This window comes from Mesoplodon mirus, assembly GCF_964341445.2.
Source record: "Mesoplodon mirus genome assembly, chromosome: 18".
Taxonomy (NCBI): domain Eukaryota; kingdom Metazoa; phylum Chordata; class Mammalia; order Artiodactyla; family Ziphiidae; genus Mesoplodon; species Mesoplodon mirus.
In genome coordinates this window covers 18,130,780-18,156,115 of record NC_138994.1, presented here as the reverse complement: position 1 = coordinate 18,156,115, position 25,336 = coordinate 18,130,780, and the positions used below count along the sequence as shown (strand labels likewise).

The following is a 25,336-nucleotide window of genomic DNA, read 5'->3' as shown; positions in this document are numbered from 1 at the left end:
CAGGCGGATTCTTAACCACTGAGCCACCAGGGAAGTCCTCCAATAGAAACTTTCTAGTTTTAGGTTTTACATCTAGGTCTCTGATGCATTTGGGGTTAGTTCTGGTGTACAGTGTGTGATATGGAATGACCTCCTCCCCTCCCAACTCCTCTCCCTCCTCCTCCTCCTTCATTTGGATATTTAATTGTTCCAACACCTGCAACACTGTTTCTGTTGAAAAGCCTCTTTTTTCCCCACTGAATTGCCTTTTGCACCTTTGCTGAAAATCAGTTGTTCATAGGTACACAAAATTTTCACTTTTTTTCCCACTCAACATTAGTGCTACAGCACTGTCCACATGGGGATAAAATACTAAGGTGGCCCACAGTAGGCAGAACCTGGTACAGAAATCTGACTTCCTGTTCTTGAAAATGTCTCCCACTGTGTCCTCAGGGTCATCTTTGTCATCACTCAGTTCCTCTGTCTCCTTGCTTAGAGATTGCTTTATTTCCCCATGAAACCCCAGCCTCTGTGTTATATCTTCATTTTCCAGCAGTTTTGTGGAGTGATCACTAACTTCTCTCCAGATGGATGAGCTCTTTGGCTATTGAGATCTTTGGTTCTACTTTGTTCTCCTGGACTAGAGCAAGCCCACATTTTAGAATAGGCTTCCCAATGGTCATTCGACAGATAAGCAAGCAGGACTTTTGGTTACAGGCCGATTGTAGAATGAGTTAGACTCAGGGAACCACAGACCATCAGAACTAAAAAGACTCATAGCCAGGATCCAGGGCCCAAAGCGGCTAGGCGATGCACTAAAGGTCTTCCAAGGTCAGATGGCAAATTGGTGGTCAAGCTGAGGTGAGATTAGTGGCAGGTGCCAGTTTTCTTGGGCTTACACCCCGGTTCTAGTTTTTGCATATTGGAAATCTGGTCATTTCATTTTAAGTTAAATATACTAAATAAATCAAATCATGTGAAAAGAGAAACCGGAAAATAAAGGTTCCCGTCAGCTTGGGGAAGTGAATCCTTCTGTGACCTCATCAACATTTACCCCAAATAGACTATGAAAAGTTCCTTTGGACTTCCCCCACCTCCTCGGAGGAAGTAAACACCTCCTTGGGCTTGACCGAGTTGGTATTTATCAGCTGTCTAAGCCGATGATCTTTCCTATCAAAGGAGAAAGAATCTCTTACTGACTGTGTGGCTGGTTGGCCATGCCATCCGAAAGAGGCCTGAGAGCCAGGAGGTGACTTGCCGTAGCTCTCTGGCGAGGCATTCTTTTCTCTGGGCTGCAGTTTCTCCATTTACAAAGATTAAGGGGTTGGACAACAGGGTGTGCAAGCCTTGCTGCCTCTGTACCTCCACAGATCTAAAAAAAATCTGCATTTTTCTTAAGCATCTCAAGGGTTCTTAACTTCAGCTGATATAAGCATCATCTGGGATGCTTAATTAAAAATGCAGATTACCCTCTCCAGATTACACTTGTCCTGATCAAGCAGATCTGGTGCATGGCCTTGGAATAAGCATTTTGATTGGTGGCCCACATTTGGGGAGACACTGAATTGGGGATACACATCTTAGCTGATCATCCTAAGTGGCCCTTGTTTCTTTCTCCCTTCTGATGACTCCGGATGAGAGGAAGGGATGCTTTCCCATCTTTCCCCCTACCACCATCAAATATTTATTGAGGGTCTGCATGGCCAGAGCTGAGGATATAGCAATGAACAAATCAGAATTTCTTCCCTCTTAGAGCTGACTTTCTTTCACTTAGTAATACATATCCAAGTTTCTTCCATATCTTTTTTTTTTTTTTTTTGCGGTACACAAGCCTCTCACTGTTGTGGCCTCTCCCGTTGCGGAGCACAGGCTCAGGACGCACAGGCTCAGCGGCCATGGCTCACGGGCCCAGCTGCTCCATGGCACATGGGATCTTCCCAGACCGGGGCACAAACCCGCGTCCCCTGCATCGGCAGGCAGACTCCCAACCAGTACACCACCAGGGAAGCCGTCTTCCATATCTTGATAGCCCTTTTCCTCTTAGCACTGAATTGTAGTCCACTGTCTGGATGTATTACACAGCTTGTTTATCTGTTCACCTATTGAAGGACATCTTGGTTGCTCCCCTATTTTAGCAATTATGAATAAAGCTGCTATAAGTAAGTGTGTGTAGGTTTTTGTGTGGACGTAAGTTTTCATTATCTGTTTACTTATTTATTTTTTAAACTGTAGGACTACAAGTTTGAGAAAATCATGAAAAGCCAACAACTGTTGGTGGATTCTGGAAGAAGTTCTGACAGGCTGCAGGGGCCAAAGATAGAGACAATTCTGATCCAGTTCCTTTTTTTGTCCTTTCAGATTCACTCAGCAAATGACTCAAACACCAGTAAACTAACCAAGAGAGAAAAAAAAAAAAAGAAAGAAAGAGGATTCACTGTCCAGTAACTTTCAAGAGCTGGTTTCTTATGCATTTCAATTTTCTTCTTTTGCTCTTCTCAGTAGAGCCGAATGTCAAGAAGCTATAGGGAGTGTCAATGTCAGCCCAAAGAGAAAGGTCTCCAAGTTTGCTGGAGGATTCTCCAGGCTTCCGGCTTCTTGGTTTTCGGCATTTGATTCTCTCTGACCAGATCATCCACCTTTATGGTTCACAATCCCTCACCTATCACGCATTTCTGAGCTTCCTTGAGAAGGTATTTCCTGCTGTGTCTGTACGAAGCCGGTCTTCACTCACCACCAAATGCACATAAGGATGCAGCTCTAACATGAAGGCCCCATGCCAACCACAGATCAAGTCTTCTTCCTCCACAACTTCTCATCCCACCAGACTCAGGGGTGACTACTTCTGGGAACCTCAAATCTGAATGTAAAGTTGATAATAAAAAGATGAACAATCCGGGGCTTCCCTGGTGGCACAGTGGTTAAGAATCCTCCTGCCAATGCAGGGGACATGGGCTCGAGCCCTGGTTGGGGAAGATCCCACATGCCACGGAGCAACTAAGCCCTTGTGCTGCAACTACTGAGCCTGTGCTCTAGAGCCCGTGAGCCACAACTGCTGAGCCCGCGTGCCACAGCTACTGAAGCCTGCGTGCCTAGAGCCCGTGCTCTGCAACGAGAAGCCACCTCAATGAGAAGCCTGCAAAGTGCGATGAAGAGTAGCCCCTGCTCGCTGTAACTAGAGAAAGCCCGCGTGCAGCAACGAAGACCCAACACAGTCAAAAATAAAAATAAACAAAATAAATAAATTTAAAAATAAAAAAAGATGAACCCAATAAACAAATTAGGTAAGAGATTTGAACAGACATTTCACAAAGAAAGATACAAATGGGCAATAAACAATTGAAAAAGCATTCAACATCATTAGTCAAAGGAAGTGCAAATTAAAACCACGATGAGATACCACCAACCACCCACCAGAATGGTTAAAATTAAAAAGACTGACGACACCAAATTTTAGCAGAGCTGTGGAGCAACTGGAAATCTCAGACATTGCCGGCAGGAGTGTAAAATGGCACAAACGCCTGGGAAAGGGCCAGGCAGTTTCTTATTAACTTAAACACCTATACACCTATTACCCAACAATTTCACTTCTAGGTGTTTATTCAAAAGAAATGGAAACATGTTTACAAAAAAATTTGTATAAAAATGTTCATTGCAGGGCCTCCCTGGTGGCGCAGTGGTTGAGAGTCCGCCTGCCAATGCAGGGGATACGGGTTCGTGCCCCGGTCTGGGAGGATCCCATATGCCGCGGAGTGGCTGGGCCCGTGAGCCATGGCCGCTGAGCCTGTGCGTCCGGAGCCTGTGCTCCGCAACGGGAGAGGCCACAACAGTGAGAGGCCCGCGTACAGCAAAAAAAAAAAAAAAAAAAAAAATGTTCATTGCAGCCAAAACTGGAAATATTGATGGTTTAGATGTCCATCAACAGAGCACTATATGATGTAGGACATCTACACAATGGACTACTATTCAATGACAATAAGGAAAGAACTCCTGAAACATACCACGACATGGATGTCTCTAAAACATCCATGTCTTTTGCTGTGTTACATCTTGCTCCGTTCATCCAATCCTCTGAGTGCAGCATCAAGTCACCCAGTGCGTGCAGTGGAAGAAGATAAGGTGGTAAGATGGAAACCAGAACAGCACTGACCTTATGAGAGAAAATCCACGTGCTCCTGCACTCAGCACCCCAGGCCCTGTGGCCTCAGTGGCAGCCATTCCCCTAAAATGCCACTGCCCTTGGCCCTGTGGTCATGTTTGCTCCTTCTAGAATTCAACCTGCAGGGAGATCAGCTCGGTGCTTTGTGACCACCTAGAGGGGTGGGATAGGGAGGGTGGGAGGGAGGGAGACGCAAGAGGGAAGAGATATGGGAACATATGTATATGTATAACTGATTCACTTTGTTATAAAGCAGAAACTAACACACCATTGTAAAGCAATTATACTCCAATAAAGATGTAAAAAAAATTTTGTTTAGTGAACTTTATAATGAAGTATACATGTAGAAAAGGGCACCTATCCTAAGTATATAGATCAGCGAGTTTTCCCATGAACACATACAGGTAACCAGCTTCCAGATACAAAAACAAAATGCCCTCTGATAGTCAAAACCCACCACTAACCCGTATCTTCTCTCTGAAGGGTAATAAGTACCCTGATTTCCTAACCCCATGTATTTGTTTTGCCTGTTTTTGAACTTCCTATGGATTAAATAATACAATATGTTAAAAAAAAAAAAAAAAAAAAAGAATTCAACCTGCAGGAACCCGTGTGCTGTGCTGTGTCTGTGTGTGTGTGTATAATATAAAATTTGCCAATTCAACGATTTTTTTTTTTTTGGCCGTGTTGTGCGACATGCGGGATCTTAGTTCCCCGACCAGGGAACAAACCCATGCCCCCTGCAGTGGAAGCGCAGAGTCCTAACCACTGGACCGCCAGGGAAGTCCCCAATTCAACCTTTTTTTTTTTAATTTTTAAATTTAATTAATTTATTTTTACAGCAGGTTCTTATTAGTCTTCAATTTTATCCACATTAGTGTATACATGTCAATTCCAATTGCCCAACTCATTTTAAGTGTACAGTTTAGTGGCATCAATTGCATTTACAATGGTGTCCAATCACCACTATCACCACTATCTATTTCTAAAACTTTTCCATCACTCCAAAACAGAAACTCTGTACCCATTAAGGAATAACTCCCCATTCCCTCCTCCTCCTGGCCCGTCTAATCTACTTTCTGTCTCTATGGATATACCTATTCTAGATATTTCATATAAGTGGAACCATACAATATTCATCCTTTTGGGTCTAGTTTCTTTCACTCAGCATAATGTTTTCAAGGTTCATTCACATCGTAGCATTGATCAGAACTTCTTTTATATGGCTGACTAATATTCCATTTGTGTGTATAAACCACATTTTGTTTATCCATTCATCTCTTGATGGACACTTGGGTTGTTTCCACCGTTTGGCTACTGTGAATAGTGTTGCAATGAACACTAGTATACAAGTATCAGCTTGAATCTCTATTTTCAGTTCTTTTGGGTACATGACTAGGAGTGGAATTGTTGGGTTATACAGTAATTCTATGTTTAGCTTTTTGAGCTCAACAGACCAGTTTCCACAGCAACTTTACATTTGCACCAGCAAGCCATTAGGGTTCCAGTGTCTCTACGTCCTTGTCAATACTTGTTATTTTCTACTTTTTTGATGCCATGTGCTTTGGCATATACAATTTTCCCCTTCTTTCCCCCGGCGTCTCTCTGAAGCCTTTCCCGACCCGTCCGAGTCTGTGGTCCCTCTTGCCTCACCTTGTCCCCATTCCTGTCCTGGGATAGATCATTGCTCAGTGTCCTTCGCAGGTCTTGAGCGGAGATTGGTGTTTGATAACTTTCTTATTCATCTCTTTGTCTTCAGCACCAGGTACAAGTCCATGTTCAAAATGTTCAGTAGACGATGTGGAAAGCAGGGATGGAAGAAACAGGACCCTACTCCGGCTCAGAGTTCGATGACCTCCCTCTCCCACGTCTGCCTTCACCCCCTGAAGGTATTTATAGACAGGGAAATGTGGAGGAGAATTATACATGTGGGAGAGTTGAACAGAGAAGACAGTGGGGGCATCTTCTTTGGATTCTTTTTTTTTTTTTTTTTTTTTTTAATTTTATTTTATTTTATTTTTTTGCTTTATAACAAATTTAATCAGTTATACATATACATATGTTTCCATATCCCCTCCCTTTTGCGTCTCCCTCCCACCCTCCCTATCCCACCCCTCCAGGCGGTCACAAAGTACCAAGCTGATCTCCCTGTGCTATGCGGCTGCTTCCCACTAGCTATTTACCTCACGTTTGGTAGTGTATATATGTCCATGCCGCTCTTTCACTTTGTCACAGCTTACCCTTCCCCCTCCCCATATCCTCAAGTCCATTCTCTAGTAGGTCTGTGTCTTTATTCCTGTCTTACCCCTATGTTCTTCATGACATTTTTTTTTTCTTAAATTCCATATATATGTGTTAGCATACAGTATTTGTCTTTCTCTTTCTGACTTACTTCACTCTGTATGACAGACTCTAGGTCTATCCACCTCATTACAAATAGCTCAATTTCATTTCTTTTTATGGCTGAGTAATATTCCATTGTATATATGTGCCACATCTTCTTTATCCATTCATCCGATGATGGACACTTAGGTTGTTTCCATCTCCGGGCTATTGTAAATAGGGCTGCTATGAACATTTTGGTACATGTCTCTTTTTGAATTATGGTTTTCTCAGGGTATATGCCCAGTAGTGGGATTGCTGGGTCATATGGTAGTTCTATTTGTAGTTTTTTAAGGAACCTCCATACCGTTCTCCATAGCGGCTGTACCAATTCACATTCCCACCAGCAGTGCAAGAGTGTTCCCTTTTTTCCACACCCTCTCCAGCATTTATTGTTTCTAGATTTTTTGATGATGGCCATTCTGACTGGTGTGAGATGATATCTCATTGTAGTTTTGATTTGCATTTCTCTAATGAGTAAAGATGTTGAGCATCCTTTCATGTGTTTGTTGGCAGTCTGTATATCTTCTGTGGAGAAATGTCTATTTAGGTCTTCTGCCCATTTTTGGATTGGGTTGTTTTATAAATTTTGGAGATTAATCCTTTGTCAGTTGCTTCATTTGCAAATATTTTCTCCCATTCTGAGGGTTGTCTTTTGGTCTTGTTTATGGTTTCCTTTGCTGTGCAAAAGCTTTGAAGTTTCATTAGGTCCCATGTGTTTATTTTTGTCTTTATTTCCATTTCTCTAGGAGGTGGGTCTTCTTTGGATTCTTTGCTCACCTTTGGGGTGGGATACACCTGCTTCTGAGGTTCCTTGAATTCTGGAGAAAAAGAGATGTCAGGAAATGTGGGGACTGGCCGCTTGGTAGACAGGCATGAAGGACGGGGTATCAGGGTAAGATTTAGCTTCCGGGAAAGTGACAGAGCCCCACAGTAATTGTACCTTAAATTCATCAAAGTCCAGTGGCTTAAATTCATCAAAGTCCTGTCCAGGTGTGGTTTGGCAGCTGCCTCCACAAACCTTCCAGGGGCATGGACTCTTCCCAGTTCACCATGACACCCTCCTAGGGTGTGGTCCTCACTGTTTGACCCAAGTCGGCAGGTGGAATCCAGCCAGAGGATGGAGGATGAATGGAAGGTGAAAGGGGTCCTGGGGAGTTTGCCTGGAACTGCTACCAGAGCCTTTTACTTGGATCCTATTGGTCAGAACTTAGTTACGTGGCCACACCTAAATGCTTGAGTGGCTGAGACAAAAGGTATTTACTCTGCATAGGCAGGTACAGGCTAAACACTGAGCATTCCACTCGTACAGAAGAAGAAAGAGGAAGACGGGAAGATGGCAGATGGCCTCTCCGCCACATATGGACAGATGAAGAGAAACATGTATTGAGCATGAACCAAACTTCTCGCACTGTGCTTGATATTTTATATATGAGTCACTTCTCCTCAAAACCCTAGGAGGCAGACAATGTGTGCCATCATATGGATAAGGAAACAAGCTCAGAGGCGTTGGGTAATTTGCCCAAAGTTACACAACTAGTAGGGTGTGGAGCTAGGACTACAGACTTTGTCCTGGACTGAATGTTCCCCCAAGTTCATATGTTGGCGTCCCCCCAAATTCATGTTGGAGTCCCCCCAAGTTCATATGTTGGAGTCCCCCCAAATTCATATGTTGGAGTCCCCCCAAATTCATATGTTGGAGTCCCCCCAAGTTCATATGTTGGAGTCCCCCCAAATTCATATGTTGGAGTCCCCCCAAGTTCATATGTTGGAGTCCCCCCAAGTTCATATGTTGGAGTCCCCCCAAATTCATATGTTGAAGCCCTAAGCCCCAAGGTGAGAGTATTAGGAGGTGGGGCCTTTGGGCGGTAAGCAGGTTTAGATGAGGTCATGAGGGTGGGGTCCTCATGGTGGATTAGCACCTCTATTACCAGAGCACTCTGTCTGTCTCACTTTCTCTCTCCCCTTGTGAGGACACAAGGAGGGGGCAGCCATCTCAAGCCAGGAAGAGATTCTTCACCAAGAACCAAATCCACTGGCACCATGATCTTGGACTCCCCAAGATGCTGTGTTTTGTTACAGCAGCCTGAGCTGACTGAGACAGACTTCAGAGCGTTTCCCACTGCGTCCAGATCCCTTGGGAGTCTAAGAGCAGAAGGTGGAAAGGGGGGGGGTGTTCAACCATCTTTTTCTTCTGTTCAGACCAGCTCGTCAGGCCAGGAAAGGAAACAAGGGTTGGGAGGTAAAACAATTAGTAACTTAAAATATGCATTTTCCTCCTCATTTTTAAGCCTTAGGGTGAGGGGTGCATATGGAGCGCAAGAAGGCACCCGTGGTCTGGTCTTTGCTGGTCTGGTCCTCACCAGAGTTGAAAACAGGGTGACCATTCACAGGAGAGGTGAGGCTCTAAGGGCTTGGGCAAGACCCTCATTACTGCTTCTGGGCACCCGTTCTCCCATCCATCCCATCAAAGGAGGAGGATAGGCCAGAGCAGGGCTCCTCATGCATTAGAATCCTTGCGGCGCTTTGCAAAGAATTTTTTTTTTCCTTCAGTGGCTATTTCCCACTTTCTCTCTTCCATGAGGTTCCAGAACCAGCTATTATAGCCAATGAGCTTTCTTTATATCTTTTTAATTTTTAAAATTTTATTGTGGTAAGAACACAGCACGAAGGGACTTCCCTGGTGGCACAGTGGTTGGGAATCCACCTGCCAATGCAGGGGACACAGGTTCGAGCCCTGGTCCGGGAAGACCCCACATGCCGCGGAGCAACTAAGCCCGTGTGCCACAACTACTGAGCCTGTGAGCCACAACTACTGAGCCCACGTGCCACAACTACCGAAGCCCGCCAGCCTAGAGCCCGTGCCCGCAACAAGAGAAGCCACCGCAATGAGAAGCCCGCACACCATAATGAAGAGTAGCCCCCACTCTCTGCAACTAGAGAAAGCCCGCGCACAGCAACGAAGACCCAACACAGCCAAAAGTTAATTAATTAATTAATTTAAAAAAAAATAAAATAAATTAAAAAGAACACAGCATGAGAGTTACCCTCTGAAGTTTTTATGTATACATTATACACATAAAATGTACTAAGCAGACCTTTAGGACTCACTCATCTTGCTGAACTGAAATCTTCTGCCTGTTGATCAATAACTCATTTCCCCCTCCCCCAGCCCCTGGCGACCACCATTCCATTCTTTGATTTTATGCATTTGACTACTTTAGATGACTCATATAAGTGGAATCATCCTTCAGGAACTGGCTTATTTCACTAAAGCATAATGTCCTCAATGTTAATCCATGTTGTTGCGTGTTGCAGAATTTCCTTTTTTTAAAGGCTGAACAGTCTTCTTGTGTGTGTTTGTGTATCCTGTCTTCTTTACCCATTCATCTGTTGATGGACATGTGGGTTGTTTGTACATCTTGGCTATTGTGAATAGTGCTGCAATAGACATAGGAATGTTAATATCTCTTCGAGATCCTGATTTCAGCTATTTTGAATAAATACCCTGAAGTGGGACGGCTGGATCATAGGGTTGTTCTACTTTTAATGTTTTTTTTGACACACTGTCTCATTTTATTCAAATACCAGTCTGCTCACACATGGTCCAAGAACACCCAAATAATAAAACAGATATAATCACATGTTAAAGATTGGTCTTCAAACATCATAGCCAACGATGCCACGCTTGTCTATGATCTTGCCAACATAAAACCACCACCACACACCTCAGTGGCCACCGAACCATTGAGCAGAGCTTCCTTAACTGTGAGCTGTTGGAAGCTGCCAGTTTGAGCACTACTGACAATTTTTTTTCAAGCTCTGAATAGCTGTAGGGAACCCAGCAAGGTTGGGAGGAAGCAGCTCAACCTTGAGCAGCTCAACCATAGTGCCAAAATGTGGCCAATCGAGGCTTTGAGAAAGCCACAGCAGCATTGACCAGTGCCGGGACCTTCTCTGCGAGGTTATGGACAAACTGGGCCATGGTTCTAGGACGGAAAGTCCATCGCCCTGACTGGCCGGCTGAATGTCACCGCCAGGAAGGCTATTTTTAATTTCTTGAGGAACCTACGTACTGTTTCCCACAGCAGCTGCACCAATTTATATTCCCACCAACAGTGCACAAAGTCCACAACTACTGAGCCTGCGCTCTAGAGCCCGCGAGCCACAACTACTGAGCCCACATGCCACAACTACTGAAGGCCACGTGCCTAGAACCCATGCTCCACAACAAGAGAAGCCACTGCAGTGAGAAGCCCGCGCACCACAATGAAGAGTAGCCCCCGCTTGCTGCAACTAGAAAAAGCCTGCGTGCAGCAACAAAGACCCAACGCAGCCAAAATTTATAAATAAATTAATTAATTTTAAAAATGCCAATACTTCCGAAGGTAGCTTATAAATCTAACATTATCCAAATAAAAAAACTCAAGAGGCATTTTTTTTTTCTCGAACTAGACAAGCTGATTCTAAAGTTTACGTTGAAAACATAAACAAGCAAGAAGAGCCAGGACAAGTCGAGAAGGGAGAGCGATGGGGGAGGAACAGCCCCATCAGATGTCCTAACCTGCTGTGAAGTCTCAGGAACCAGCCCCACATGCCTAGCACGGGCCCATGGATGTAAAGCGGAGAAACAGGACCCCACCATGCCGAAACTCAGTGTACAAAATGCATCCTCTCAGATCTAAGAGCTGACAATGGATAATTTTTTTTTGTTTGGATGTACCACATGCGTGGCATGCGGGATTTTCCGAACAGGGATAGAACCCACGCCCACTGCAGTGGAGGCGTTGAGTCTTAACCGCTGGACCTCCAGGGAAGTTCCTGACAATGAATCTTTTCATAAATACTATCTGAGCAACTGGGCAGCCATCTGGAAACAAAGAGAGATGGATCCAAGCTCTCACTGATCACCAGGACAGCCTTCAAACGGATCAAAGATTTAAATTTAAAAAAAATGAAAATATCGGATGTATTCCCTTGCCCTCAACAAGAACAAGAGTCGTGGGTAGGCACAGGGCTGACCAGGAGTGGGCTGGACTCCGAATAAATTACCAGGTGTGGGAGCTAGCACTGATTAACCCACATTATCCTGTGCAATCCTCAGATGGTTTATCGACCTCAGTTTCTTGACCGGAGGCTTAGAAAGGTAATTTGTTTAAGGTTACCGACCTGGTTACTAACTCTCAAAGCGATCCGTCCAAGGCCACCCCAGAGTCTGGAGTCCTCACCGTGGCTCCACTGCTGCCGGCTGCAGATAAGATTGACCACCACCGGCAAGCGGGTCATGGAAGCAGGGCACCGGGCTTGATGGAGGCAGGAGGGTGGGCTCACAGGACGGGTCAAGATGTGGTCCCGTGTTCGGAGTTTGGAGACTGTGGTGGAACCAGCGTTCACGGGAAGCAGGTCAGGAAATTGAGCAGATTGGCCTCAGATCAGAGAGAACGGTGGATGCTGGTGAAAGCCAGGGACCCTCAGAAGGGCTGGAGGCCAAAGAGTTGGAGGATTGGACCAGGCTCAGACTGTAAAAGGCCTTGAACACCAAGATCATAATCAGTACCGGTTCCGTCACACTAAAGTTTGTAAGACATCTACAGATGCAGTCCCGCTGAATCCTCAGGCCAACCTGGTGACATGGGCTTGTTTTTTTAAAATAATTTAATTTATTTATTTTTGGCTGCATTGGGTCTTCATTGCTGCGCGCGGGCTTTTCTCCAGTTGCGGAGAGCGGGGGCTACTCTTCGTTGCGGTGTGCAGGCTTCTCATTGCGGTGGTTTTCTTGTTGCAGAGCACAGGCTCTAGGCATGCGGGCTTCAGTAGTTGTGGCTCACGGGCTCAGTAGTTGTGGCTCGAGGGCTCTAGAGCGCAGGCTCAGTGGTTTTTGTGGCACACGGGCTTAGTTGCTTCGAGGCATGTGGGATCTTCCCGGACCAGGGCTCGAACCTGTGTCCCCTGCATTGGCGGGCGGATTCTTAACCACTGCGCCACCAGGTAAGTCCCAACATGGGCTTGTTTGAAAACAGATGAATGAAAGGATCAGAGGTTAAGGGCCCTGCCCAAGGCCACACAGCCTGGAATAAAGCCCTGGGTCTTGTGACTCCAAGCTCACTCTGTCTCTGACCTCGCAGCATACCTACAGGCCAGGAGTATGCACTTCGTCCTCTCAACCTGGCAGCGGGGGAAGGTCTTCCAGCAGAAGAGGGAAGATGTGCTGGGCAGTCTGGGGACAATCGGGATCTGCAGGGAGAGAGACAGGGTGGAGGTCGAGGGGCCTGGGGGAGTATGGCCACAGGGGCCGTTTCCTGGACACCCAGCTGCCCCCGCGCTGTGCAGCCGTGGTTTGTCCCGACTCTGGCCTCTTCCTCATCTCCTTTGCTGCTTCCTCGTCCAGTCCCCAGGGCCCAGCCCCGAATTCTGCCCTCTTCCCTCTTTTGCGGAGAGCGGGTGAGGGCTCACCCAGGGCGGGGGCTTCAGGACCACCTCCACACCCACAGCCCTGATCCCCTGCTCAGACTTGTCTCCTGAGCTCCAGGTGAACACATTCTGCTGCTCCAGACGTTTGCCACAGACACCAAAGGCAACTGGTCCACCCTCCCTCCCCAGCGCATGCCAGCTCGCCCTCCTCCAGGGCTCCCTGTCTCAGTCGACAGCAACCTCAGGGTCCCTGCTGCTCAAGAAGGATCCGAGGGTCATCTCTGCCCCTCCTTTTCCTTGACAACCATGTCTTGCCAACAGGTCCTCCTACATATGACTCATATCAACCAGCTTCTCTTTGCTCCCCCTGCCACCCCCCTCGCTCAGCAGGACAACTGCTCACCAGGGGGCCTCTTCCGTGGCCCCCTTTCTCCACTCTTCTAGCCAAACAGGACTGTGTCTGCCCCTCTGCTTCAAGCCCTCCAGGGTGTGTCCTCAAAAGACCTTGCACGTGAATGTCTGCAGCAGCATCGTTTATGGCAGCCAAAGAGTGGAAACAGCCCCAATGCTCATCACTGTACAAACGGACAAAAAAGACAGGGTGTCTCCATACCAGGGAGTGCTATTCAGCTGTAAGAAGGAATGACGTTCTGGTATGTGTCACCCCATGGATGAGCCTTGGAAACATGATGCTGAGTGAAAGAAGCCCGCCACAAAAGGCCACGTATTTTATGATCTTCTGTAGGCAAAAAGTCCAGAATAGGCAAATCCATAGAGACAGAAAGTAGACTAGTGGTGGCCAAGCGCTGGGAGGGGCTGGAGGAAGATGGCAAGTAACTGACAATGGATACATGGTTTCTTTGTGGGGTGATGAAAAAGTTCTAAAATTGATCACATAATCTATGAATATTAAACACCGCTGAATGGTCTACTTTAAATGGGTGACTTGTGGGACTTCCCTGGTGGTCCTGTGGTTAAGACTCCGAGCTTCCACCTCAGGGGGCACAGGTTCGATTCCTGGTCTGGGAACTAAGATCCCACATGCTGCATGTTGTGGCCAAATAAATACATAAATGGGTGACTTTATGATAGTGAATTGTATCTCAGTAAAGCTATCCTTGAAAAAAAAAAAAATCCCAACCCTCCAGGGCTGCCCACTTCCAGCTCCTTCTGTGGCTACATGGCCCTGCTTCATCTGGCCCCTGCGAGCCAGGCCCCAAAGAGGGAAGAGCCTATAACCCCTGAGTCCCGGTGTAAGAAGTCTCCAAAGGAACACACATTCCGTGAGTATGCAACCTCTCCTTGCTCTTCTGTGAAAAACAGATCAGACCTATTTTTCTATGTCTCTCAGATCCGACCTGGAGAATTTGCATAATGTGTAAATCCAGCATCTTAGGAGTTATTTCCCGCACACATAAATACAATTCCTCGCTCACTGTTCCTAGTTATCCAGGCACTTTGGAAAAGCCAGACGTTCTGACTTGAAGGTCACTCTGTAAGCAGGTCAAGGGGACAAGTGTCGAGGAAAGGCAGACCACTGTGCCCATCCCCTTCCTCCTTCTATGTGTCACCTCAGCAGCCCCAGCGCGGCAGACTGCCTCAGGGCGCTGGGGAGGAGCTGTCACCACCTCCCCTCCACATTGTCCTTGACAACGAGCTTCTGTTACCATCTCCCAGGTCACCAGGTGTGAAGAACGTCGGCGGCTGCTCTGGGAGGAGCTCAGGGAGCAGGTCGCAAGGCCACTCACCCACCAGAGCTTTCAGTCGTCAAAGGCGGCCGAGCCGGCCCACTACATCCCACGGTGCAGTCTCCCCAAAGGCGCTCACACCCAGACGCCCTCCCCCGCCAGAAATGACAGACCCAGGGTTGGAGGGGGACAAAGACACCAAGAAACTTGTGACCAAACTGGTGGTGCAAAAGCAGCCATTTTCCCATTAATTCTGAGGCTATTCTGAGGCCATGAGTCAAAACAGGGCAAAAAGCCTCAAGGAGGCTGACAGTCACTGCTTCAAGTTTTCACTTCAATGGCCCCTTCTGGAAACTTCTGCTGGCTTCTGCTCGGCCAGCCTGGGTGGACCCCGAGCCCAGTGGCCTCCAGCAGGGCAGCGCCGGGTCAAGTTCTCTCTCGCGGTCACTGCAGAGAAAGGGAGAAGTGGAGACTCTCTCATCCAAGCAGGGTAGCCACAAGCGAGGGAGCGTGCTGGGGCTCTATGTAAGAACAGGATCAAGAACGTTAAGTGGAAATTCCTTGGGTTTGGTTTCTTTTCTGTTCTCTCTCTAAACAAGTCTTATTTGGCCTCCTGTAGCCAGCGCTGTGGGTGGTGACAGGCCCAGTGTCACCCCGAAGCAGCCCGCTGGGCCAATGAGTTTGCTGTAACGAGTCGGGACATTGAGACTCCTTCAACATGGCTTATTCTGTCCTTCTGGCCGTTATTTATTTAGGTGGGAGGAGGGGACGAGAACCAAGCCAGCCGTGCTTAGTCCTTACGAAGCACTGAGACTACGCCAGTTTTCAAAGCGCGACCTGTAGCTTCTGTCAGAAACACCAGGCGCCGCTGCTGGTGCCCTCAACGCAGTCTGAGGGTGGGGGCTGGCGTGTGGGACTCTGCACTGGGAACATGCTCACAGGGGTTCTGATCAAGTGATGTGGGCATCACGCTTCCAGGGGCCCAGTGAGACCCACATGGTCCCCAAGGAGTGAGGTGAGCTGGAAATAAGGACACAAGTGTCCTGATCCCCTGACAGAGTCTTTAGGTTTTTACCTCAAGGCGAGGGGAAAAAAAGAAAAGATACAGAGTGAAGAATTCATCGTATGTTTATTATTCACAGTTAATCACTACCTACCAAATGCTACCCGCAAAGTTAAAGGATTAAGTACACAGGTCTTTTTATTTAAACACTGATTTTCTTTTAAATATATACACACAAAACTTAGTTCTGCAAGGCTTCATGATATACACCAATTCCAAAATAAAACAATCAAATGGTCCAGGTGCAGAATGCCAGAGATTCCTCGTATCATCAGCGAGGGGAGGAGAAGCTAGTGGACAGGGGTGATGAGAGGCGCACGCTCTGTCTGGGAGGGTAGTGCCTCCTGGGCCCCTGGCCGCTCCAGGCCGAGTCCGGCTCCATTACCAGAGCCCAGGGGAGACGCCGACTGACCACTTCAGAAGCCAGAGGCCGCCACCAACTCCCAGTGGCCCCGTTCTTGTTGTGGGAAGGGTGGGGAGAGGATGACCACAGGCGCACTACCTCAAGGGACAAGAAGCCACCAGGAGACGGACAGAAAGAGCTTCGCCACGGACTCAGCCTTCCTATCGTTCCCATCTTCCTTCCACCTGTCACTGCGTCACAGATACACTTCCTTTTCAGGGGGTCGGGTGGAGCAGCTATGATGAACACAGCCCGCTGTGAATGGAGACATGGAAAACCACCCAGCTGCTTCCTGAATGTGGCCTGAAGCTCACCTGGGCAGCTCAGGTGGGGGACACAAAAGGTGGAAGCCCTGAACAGATACCCCTAGCTTTCAGAGCAAGAAAAATGAAGGGAAAACGCTCATCCTGCCCGCACACCCCACCCCAGTGTAGGAACACAGTAGAACCTGATACAGTTTAAACCTTCCTGCATTTGAAACTTGCTGGCTCCAGAGACTTGTGTCTGGGGGTGTCTGGGGCTACAGAGGGGACAGACAACACCTGAGACTGCAAGGTCAAGGACCCTGGCCCCCCTTTCAGCCAGATCCAGTCAGATGCGGGGAGGGCTGTAACCCGGTCCCACTGTGCCCTGGGGCTCCGGCTCCCTTAACCTCCAGGGGCTACAAATATTAAAGCTGAACCTTAAAGACTCCGGCTGTGCACAGGCAGGACGCTCACACCCTCATCTCACTTGTCTGCTCTTCCCTACCCTGTCCTCCCCTCCCCCGAGGGAAAAAATATTTACACAGAGTAGGAAACAAATTGGCTGTCTTTAACTTATTTTTAAAACAAAACAAATAAAAACCACCACTCATAAGCAACCCTTGAAATAAGGCAGAAGGCACTAAGACAAACAACATGCTCAGGAACACCGTCTGCAAAAGGGAAACCAGTGTGCAAGAGAGACACGGGTTTGGGGCCTGGCTCGCAGGAAGCCCTGAGGGGCACACTCACCCCCACTCCCATCCCACTCTGACACAACATTCTGGTGGGGGCTGGGGGCTGGCAGGCAGGTTCCCACTTGCCCTCCCTCCTCTGGCAGAAGCTAAAGGGCAAGGGTCGCCCGCTCCTGGCCCGCTCCTGTATGTGTGCATGTAACGCAGGACACAGAAGCGGCTGTTCTTCTTTCTGTCGTCCCGACTAAAACAGACATTTTGCATAGAGAAAATATCAGCCCACGTGGTTTCTTTTCTTTTATTATTGGCATCAGCTAGGACTATATGTGGCATTAAATGTCATGCACTGATGGACAGAAGAGGAAACAGGATGAAAAAAAGGACAAAGGAGGAGGAATAGGAGCAGTGGTGAAAATTTGTAATAAAAACTCTTTTCTTAATTTATAGGTAAGTTTTGGCATTGTTATATCCAACTCCCCCTCCCACCCCCCCGAGTTCCAACCAAAGTGAGAGAAGGTCACCAGGTGACCCAGCTGGGTATTCTGAGCTCCCTCACAGGCTGCTGATAGAGGCAGCTCATGGGTTTAATTCTTTTGTACGTGTTTAAAATTTTTCGCTTTCTTTAAATAATCTCTTGACTCTTAGACGTTCCGGTTCACGGGGGTGACGTAATTGCGTGGAAACATGCCGGTCTGCCCGTGGCAAGCCCCCTTCCACCAGTTGGGGTCTGAGTTATCCATGACGTGGATAAAGTCTCCCCGACGGAATCCCAGCTCTCCATCCTCTTGGGGATCAAAGTCAAAGAGGGCTTGGACATACGTCGGTTGCTGCAGAAGAGGGGCAGGGAGAAAACACACATTGCATCCCTGATCGTGGCCAGCCCCTCGTAAGCAGACCGGTGATGGGGAAACTGATGTGTGCCAGCCTTCTCACATTTCCTGAAATAACCCCTCACTTCTCCCCTCCCCACCAATTCTTACAGTTTCCTCGAGGTGGGTGTCGTGCAGTCTTCACCAGTGCTCAAAACCACTAGGGTGTCCCCACCGTGGTGGCGGGTTACACCCCGGCATCAAGCAAAGAGCAGCAGCTACTGCTTCAAGGGGAAAAACTTCGGAAACAGCCAGTGGGGTTTTGTTTACAATCCCAGATGTGAAAATGGTTTAGTTCTGGTCACTTTATCACTTAGAAAATCCTTAAGGTTTTATACAGTCAGATGGGTAAAAGCTTGAATAAAATAGAGTGGTATTAACCATTACATGTGAGAAGGATTTTAAGAATGAGTGTGGACTTCACTCCCTTACAGTACGATTTTCCTCAAAGTTTACTTCCAGGCAAAGAGTATTTGAGGGTGTGTTAAAGACCTTCTTCCAAGAGACATAAGGTAACTAGCAACACAATGCTTCAGAGAAGCAGCCTCTGGAAAAGCAAAACTATTTTTTGTTTCAAACTTCAAATCTTTAACATGACTTAACAATGAACACAGAAGGTCCAGAAGTAACCTTTTAAAACAACGCCTGCTTGCCTGAGGAGCTGTTCTTAATTGCTAAGAATGATCTCAATGTCTCTTACGAGGCTTACCTGTGGCACCTGCTCTATGTCCCGGAGAAATATCTGCTGGTTTCTGGAGACGGATGTAGATCTGTGATAATCTACCAGCTCGTTCAAAGAATTGAACTTGACCACCCAGAGGAAATACTTTCCAGCCCCGTCTCGGAGCACCTTGAAGTGCTGTACATCGTTTCCAAACCTGGGGAGGGGCAGAGGATACACGTGAGAACAGGCCGGAGGGCTCTGTCCCGGCTACCCAGGGGCCACCTGACCACCAAGGAGGTGTCCTGGAGAACCTGTGTGCTGGCCATGCCCCTCACAGGCTGGGTGCTCAGGACTGTAGCACAACTTGACTTCCTGGCTGGAGAGCACCCTGAGACCCTCCATTAGCATGACAATTACCAGTGACAACAGGAAGAATCCTCGCCAGACAGGGAAACCCTGTCAGTTTGTCTAATTCTGAAGACATTTGTAAATAAAAAGAAATGTCCTAACCTACAGAACGCCTCTATGTGCCCTGCACTGTGCCAAATGAAAAACAGAACTGAAATCTTGTGTGACATTTGAAGACTACAAAAGATAAGATAGGAAATAAGGTGAGGAAAGGAGGGACTGGACAACTTCCAACAATTTTCCTGTAACTGGGAAGAGTTTAAAGTCATGTTTTCTACTCAGGGATTTTAGTTCTACTTATGGGGAAAGAATCTCAAAAGCAAAGAACATGCTGGGACAATAAATAAGGGGTCACCCCCCATAAAAGACTTCTCTACCACCTGGTAAAAAGGCAAATGCTCTCTTTACAATGGCCCAGAAAAACAGCATGAGCCTGGCTGAGTGGGAATGGCCCACCACCGTCGTGCTGTCTGCCTAGAACATCAGCTCAAACAAGGCCCTGCCTGTCCCGCTCTCTGCCGAGTCCTCGAGGTCCACACCAGCGCCCAGCCCTCAGAAGACGCTCTATGAAGATCTGTTAAATGAACGACTAAGAGTCTCTCCTCCCATCGCTGGTATTAAAGCGTAAATACTTCTTAACACCAACCCAGCAGGTGGCAGCACTGAGCTTTAAGGAAGCCACTGAGTACAAGTGCGAAGTGCCTAGAAACAGCAGTATTTCATGGGAAAAACGGTGGATGAGGAAGAAAGCTTTATGAGGAAGAAGGACATACTGAAATGGCACTTCTGGGCCCATGGGAGCCCGCTCCCACAGGGCAACGCAGGTGGCTTCTGAAAGGGGTACAGGGTCCCTAACGGTGAGCTGTTAACTACCGCAGTTTTTCCATCGGACTCAACACCTTGAAACCCAAGACTGCACACTCCTGAACCTCCTCGGTGCAGGTGCTTGTGTTGTGAGAGGTGGTTATGACATCTGTTTCAAATTTTATTTCTAAAGCAATAAATACATGAACTCTTTAGGGGTTTTATTTGATAAAACGGAATGGTCTGGGAGGTTCCCGACAGCCAGTGTACGAGCACGGGCGGGCGGGCAGGCAGCCAGCGCACGGTCATCAGACAACCGAACTCGAACTGCCATGGGGTTTTTGGCCATCATTCAAGGATTAACTGCTTGTACTCCTTGTCCTCCACTGTTCGATTTATACTCAGGTCAGTATAAAACGTTAAGGAAAACAGAGGCGGAAACACAAGTTAATGAGAAGCATAAGGACTCTTCCACCTCAAGGTGCTCTCAGCCCACCAGGTCTGCAGGTGTTTAATCAAGCACATCAAAAAGCCACTGTTTCTAAGCATATGGGAGTAAGGGGTGCACGGGAACTCTCTGTACCTTCCACTCAATTTTGCTGTGAACCTAAACCTGCTCTCAAAAAGAAAGTTTCAAAAAAAAAAAAAAAGCCATTGTTAAAAGAGGGAAACTATTAGATCCAGTTTGATTTTTTTCATGTTGGGACCAAAACCTAACTGTACTGGAAACGTATCTGAAAGATACTGCAAATGTCACCTGAAACCACCTCCCACATCTTCATTGAGAAAAGAAACACAAAAATTTTAAATTTAAATCTACATTAAAGAAACCCACACTTTAACTGCACATTTGGTCCTAAAATGAAACAAGATACTGAGCTTATTTTTGAAACTGAAAAATCTTTATATCATTTGTAAATGGCAAATAAATTGTTTTATAGACTTCATTTAAAATGTATACTAAAGTGATCTGAGTTTTTAATCTTTGTCACAAACGATGAAGTGATTTCTAAGATTCCTAGGGGAGGGCTTCCTGTGATAACATATTAACTAGAAACGGACAGAGTCAAAACACATGGAAAAATGACAATTTGATTCAAAATCCTTACATCACAGATGGGAAGTGATTAGCTTAGGATCCTCAAAGTTCCAATTTAGTCTCCATGATTCTCAAGGTGGTATAACTCCCTGCCTTCCCCATTTCCTGCATACCAGCTCCATTCCACATTTAAATTTACCACTGGGGAAAGCAAAAACCCCCAAACCCCTGTGGTCACCTTTTAAGTCAGTGTGAGGCCTAGTATGACACTGGTAGATTTCAGCGAGACACCTAGTCAAGGTGCACGAGGCAGCTGACCTGGTGATCAGCTGCTGTTACAGAGCTATAGGAATCCCACAGAGGGCAGGGGTGCCCGGATGAGGGAAGAGCCGTGTGTGTGGAGAGCACTGCAGAGTGGTGGGGATTGGCGAAAACTGGCAAGTATTTGCTCTCTGAAGCTCAGCTGCTGCTCAGCAACTAAAGACGGTTTGGTTTTCACACGGGAATCTAAATCCAGTGCTGCTAGAGGTCATTTTTAAGAGGAGCCAGAAATTAGGATTTTAATGTAAATTTTTCTGATTTATAAAATACTGTTTAGGCTAAACCTCTCCCAGTTTGCCACCTTTGGTGTGTGTACCCAGACATCTGGCCTCTGGCTTCACAATTTCCATCAGCTGGAAAGAGGATTCCAGGCAATCAAAGTAGTAAATACTTACTTGACAGAGAGGGAGAAATCCCCAGGAGCACTCTCGCTCTCTCGGATAAGAAAGGCCCCATCGTGCCGCTGTTTGCTAAGCATTTCTTCTGCCTTGGCTCTGGGGATTTTGCCAAAAAACCACCTAAGGAAGGAAGGCAAGCCAGTCAACATCTGCTTCCCCACAAAGAAACGGGATATCCAGCCTCCGAAATGTGAGTAACAGAACACTCCTCGCTGGAGGAAGGGCCTCCCTCTCTACCCTCCTGTCTCCACATGCCCCATCACGCCTTGAGAGGGGGACCATCTCCCTTCAACTGTCTCCTCCATTCCCCAGTGACTCAAAAGACACAATCATGGGCCAATTTCTACAGAGGAAGACACTTAAAAATGGGCCTCCTGGGCCAAAGCTCACTGGGCCCCCAACTGACTCATCAGCAAGGCAGCAGGGAAAGCCCTGGCCTATCGATCTGAGCACATGATGAACCATTTAAGGTGAGACAGGCCCTTCCTGCAGCCACTTGATAAGGCAGCAGCCTTGCTATACAGTGGGATGAAGAGAAACGGGGGCAGGAAAGCTGGAAGGCCCAGAAGCTGGAGACGGGGCCACTTCTTGTAACAGCACAAAGGGAAGAGGCCCAGGCTGTGAGGGAGCAGCCTCTGCTGGCAGCTGTGCTTGGCCCTCCTCTCAAGGCCACCCTGCTGTCACGGTTTTCAGGAACCATTAGGAATGCCATGCTTTACTCTGTGCAGAGGCAGCTAGTTGCAAAATTCACTTTTTCATTTGGAGTAACTTACAGGTTCTTCTGCTCCCAATGCTAATTGACCTTGGTCACAAGAGAAAGTGGGTGAATTCGTGGAAAAGGGTAGGAGCACGTGGGGCTGGGGCTGACCAGGAGGAAGAGGAGGAGAAATCTCTGAAACAGCTTCAAGTCACAGGAACCTCACTTCTCACAGGAAAGCCACAACTAATTAGGATAGATGACTGTGAAAACAAGGTTCTCTTTGCAAACTTGTCTTTACTGTGTTATTATTTTTAAAAAGCAACGATGCCACTTGTAACTAATAAAGACCTACCTGCTTCATCAGACTCGTACATGGTAACTAACATGCATTAAATATACTTACTTCCAGGTGGGCCTGGAAGTAAGGCCACACAGGAGAAATCATGTAGTAACACAACAGAACTATCTCCCACTAGGAAAGGACAGCTCATAGTGTTGAGATCACGTAAGTACTTTCTGTTTTCATCTGTGCTCTCTGGTTTACATTACAGTGCCCGTGCACTCAGTAGCCATTTGGCCGAGAGGTGGCGAGAAGTTCCTCAACAGTCACATTCTTTCCTCTTAGGCCCCCCCAAATCTTCCTATCAGGCAGGCATTTTCCTTTCTGCTTTCCTTTTTAAGGTATAAGTAATGAACATAAATTAAAATAGCTTAGATGTACGTGAAGTAAAAATAAGAAGCAAGACTCTTCCCTCAAACTCCCCAGAGGCAGCAACTGTTGGCAGTTAGATGTGTATGTTTGTGGACCTTCCCTTATGGTGCACAAATATACAGATATGGTGGCAGTATTTTCTTCCTCTCAGCTTAAAATTAACTCATTTTTATTTTCAACTAGGAAAAAAAAAAAAAAACCTGTGGTGAAGCAAAGTACTCTAACTGGAATTTTTATAAAGATTTACTTCGTAAAAAACACCCATGTTATAAGCACCCAGATTGAAAAATGGAAAATTAGTTGGAGACCATTTTATTAAATAAAGACTTCTTTTGTACCTGCTCCCATTTTCACTAAACACACACACACTCCCTCCCCCACCTTCCTCCCTCTAGAGAAAGAGGATGTCCCACAACATAAGGGATATGACACTATGAGAAACAGCTATCACTCTCAGTTAAAACATTTAATACCACCATCCTACACTTCCTTAGCATTTTATACTGTTTATAACTTTGATTAACTTCTTTTAATGGTGATATTTACGTGTGACTACATGGCTATGGTCAAACTTCTTAAAATTTTTTAAAAGATGGGTTTATACTACAATACAAATAGCAAGGGAGAAAGCTAATGGGCGAAGGCAGCTTATTTCCACTTCAAGTCTTTATTACATCCCATAGGCACCCATCCACATGCACTTAGTGTGAAAAGCACGTATCTGGACCCACCCCCAGTATATACAGCTCATGGTGCAACACTAATGCCCACAATCATCTCGTGGTCTGTGTTTGATTTGTTGGCTCAAATGCTACATTACGTCATACTCCTTTTTTTTTTCCTTTTTTTTTTTTGCGGTACGCAGGCCTCTCACTGTTGTGGCCTCTCCCGTTGCGGAGCACAGGCTCCGGACGCGCAGGCTCAGCGGCCATGGCTCACGGGCCCAGCCGCTCCGCGGCATGTGGGATCCTCCCGGACAGGGGCACGAACCCGAGTCGCCTGCATCGGCAGGCGGACTCTCAACCGCTGCGCCACCAGGGAAGCCCCATACTCCATTTTAAACTTCCCTCTTGCTCCCTAACAAAAACTAAAAAAGGGAAGTAAGGGAGGCTGGGGAGATGGAAGGAGGGGCCTGGTACTCTGTACTCTCCCATAGCTATGAAACCAACACTGACCCTGTACTTATGGGCATCCAGTCACACAGCAGCCCTCTTAATGTGAAACAGGCCTGTGAGGCCCACCACTGCACAGGTACAGGGTGATGGTCTTTTCTGGCAATATGGTTTCCTTTTTCAGAGCCTGGATGGATGAACACTGCCTGCGTTCCAGCTAGAGTCTGTGAAGAACACCACCATGGGGCCTGGATGCTTCCTGATCAATTATTATTCCAAAGTTCTTTACAGTGGGGAGAGAGGAGCAGGCATGAGAGTGACTCTTCCTAAAAAGCTAATCCATCAATCAGGTCAGTAACTACAACTATCCAAGGAAGGTGGCCTTTCCTATGTTCCCAACAGTCAGATTTGAAATGCCGATGTCACCTGAAACAATCTGAAGAGAAACAAGGATTTAGAGCCACAGGCATTTTATTTAATATAAAAATTACAGTCTGATGTTCTGCTGAATTCCCCTTCAGCCTGGAAATATGAAAAGGGGACTTCCCTGGTGGCGCAGAGATTAAGAATCCGCCTGCCAGTGCAAGGGACACAGGTTCGATCCCTTGTATGGGAAGATCCCACATGCTACGGAGCAACTAAGCCCGTGTGCCACAACTACTGAGCCCGAGCGCCCAACTACTGAGCCCATGCACCGCAACTACCGAGCCCATGCACCGCATCTACTGAGCCCACGTGCTACTGAAGCCCACTTGCCTAGAGCCCATGCTCCGCAACAAGAGAATTCACTGCAATGAGAAGCCCGCGCGCAGCAACAAAGACCCAACACAGCCCCCCACACACAAAAAAAGGAAAAATGAAAAGGAACTTAAGTTGATTTTGTTATCACTGGATCTAATGCTGAAGTCAGCGAACTATGGCCCTCAGCCTAAATCTTTCCAGTTTTGCTGTGACCCACAATCTGAGACTATTTAAAAAATTTTTAAAGGATTGTTTTAAAAAATTCAACTGAAGAAGTATATGTGACATGACAGAGACTGCACATGGCCCACAAGGCTTAAAATATTTATTATCTGGCCCTTTCCAGAAAAGGTTTAGCCAATCCTTGATCTATTTTGAGGACGACTGTAGGAATAGATGTGCACCAATTTTTGGCTTGTGTGGACCAAGGTAGGATGCACTAGGTGACTCCCAGTAACCACTATCCAACTGCTTCTCCCCACAGGGTGTATTCCGTGATGCTGTCCACGAAAAGCCCACACAGCTCCCCCAAAGCAAATATGGACACTA

At 46.9% G+C, this 25,336-nt stretch overlaps 1 protein-coding gene and 1 pseudogene across 3 annotated transcripts in view; both read right to left on the bottom strand.

The window, feature by feature from the left end:
- Window positions 1-10,177: 10,177 nt before the first annotated feature.
- LOC309793216 (ATP synthase subunit g, mitochondrial-like) lies at window positions 10,178-10,502 on the bottom strand (annotated as a pseudogene). The gene has a single exon. The product of its transcript is annotated as an ATP synthase subunit g, mitochondrial-like (transcript).
- Window positions 10,503-15,726: 5,224 nt separating this feature from the next.
- The window catches only part of GRB2 (growth factor receptor bound protein 2), a 73,829-nt gene continuing 64,219 nt past the window's right edge, over window positions 15,727-25,336 (bottom strand). For both annotated transcript variants that reach the window (XM_082603648.1, XM_082603649.1), the window contains exons 4-6: window positions 21,520-21,642; window positions 18,598-18,766; window positions 15,727-17,846 (exon numbers count right to left, since the gene is read on the bottom strand). In XM_082603648.1, the coding sequence (XP_082459774.1) occupies window positions 17,661-17,846; window positions 18,598-18,766; window positions 21,520-21,642 (478 nt within the window). In that variant the 3' untranslated portion in view covers window positions 15,727-17,660. The remainder of the gene's footprint in view (window positions 17,847-18,597; window positions 18,767-21,519; window positions 21,643-25,336) is intronic.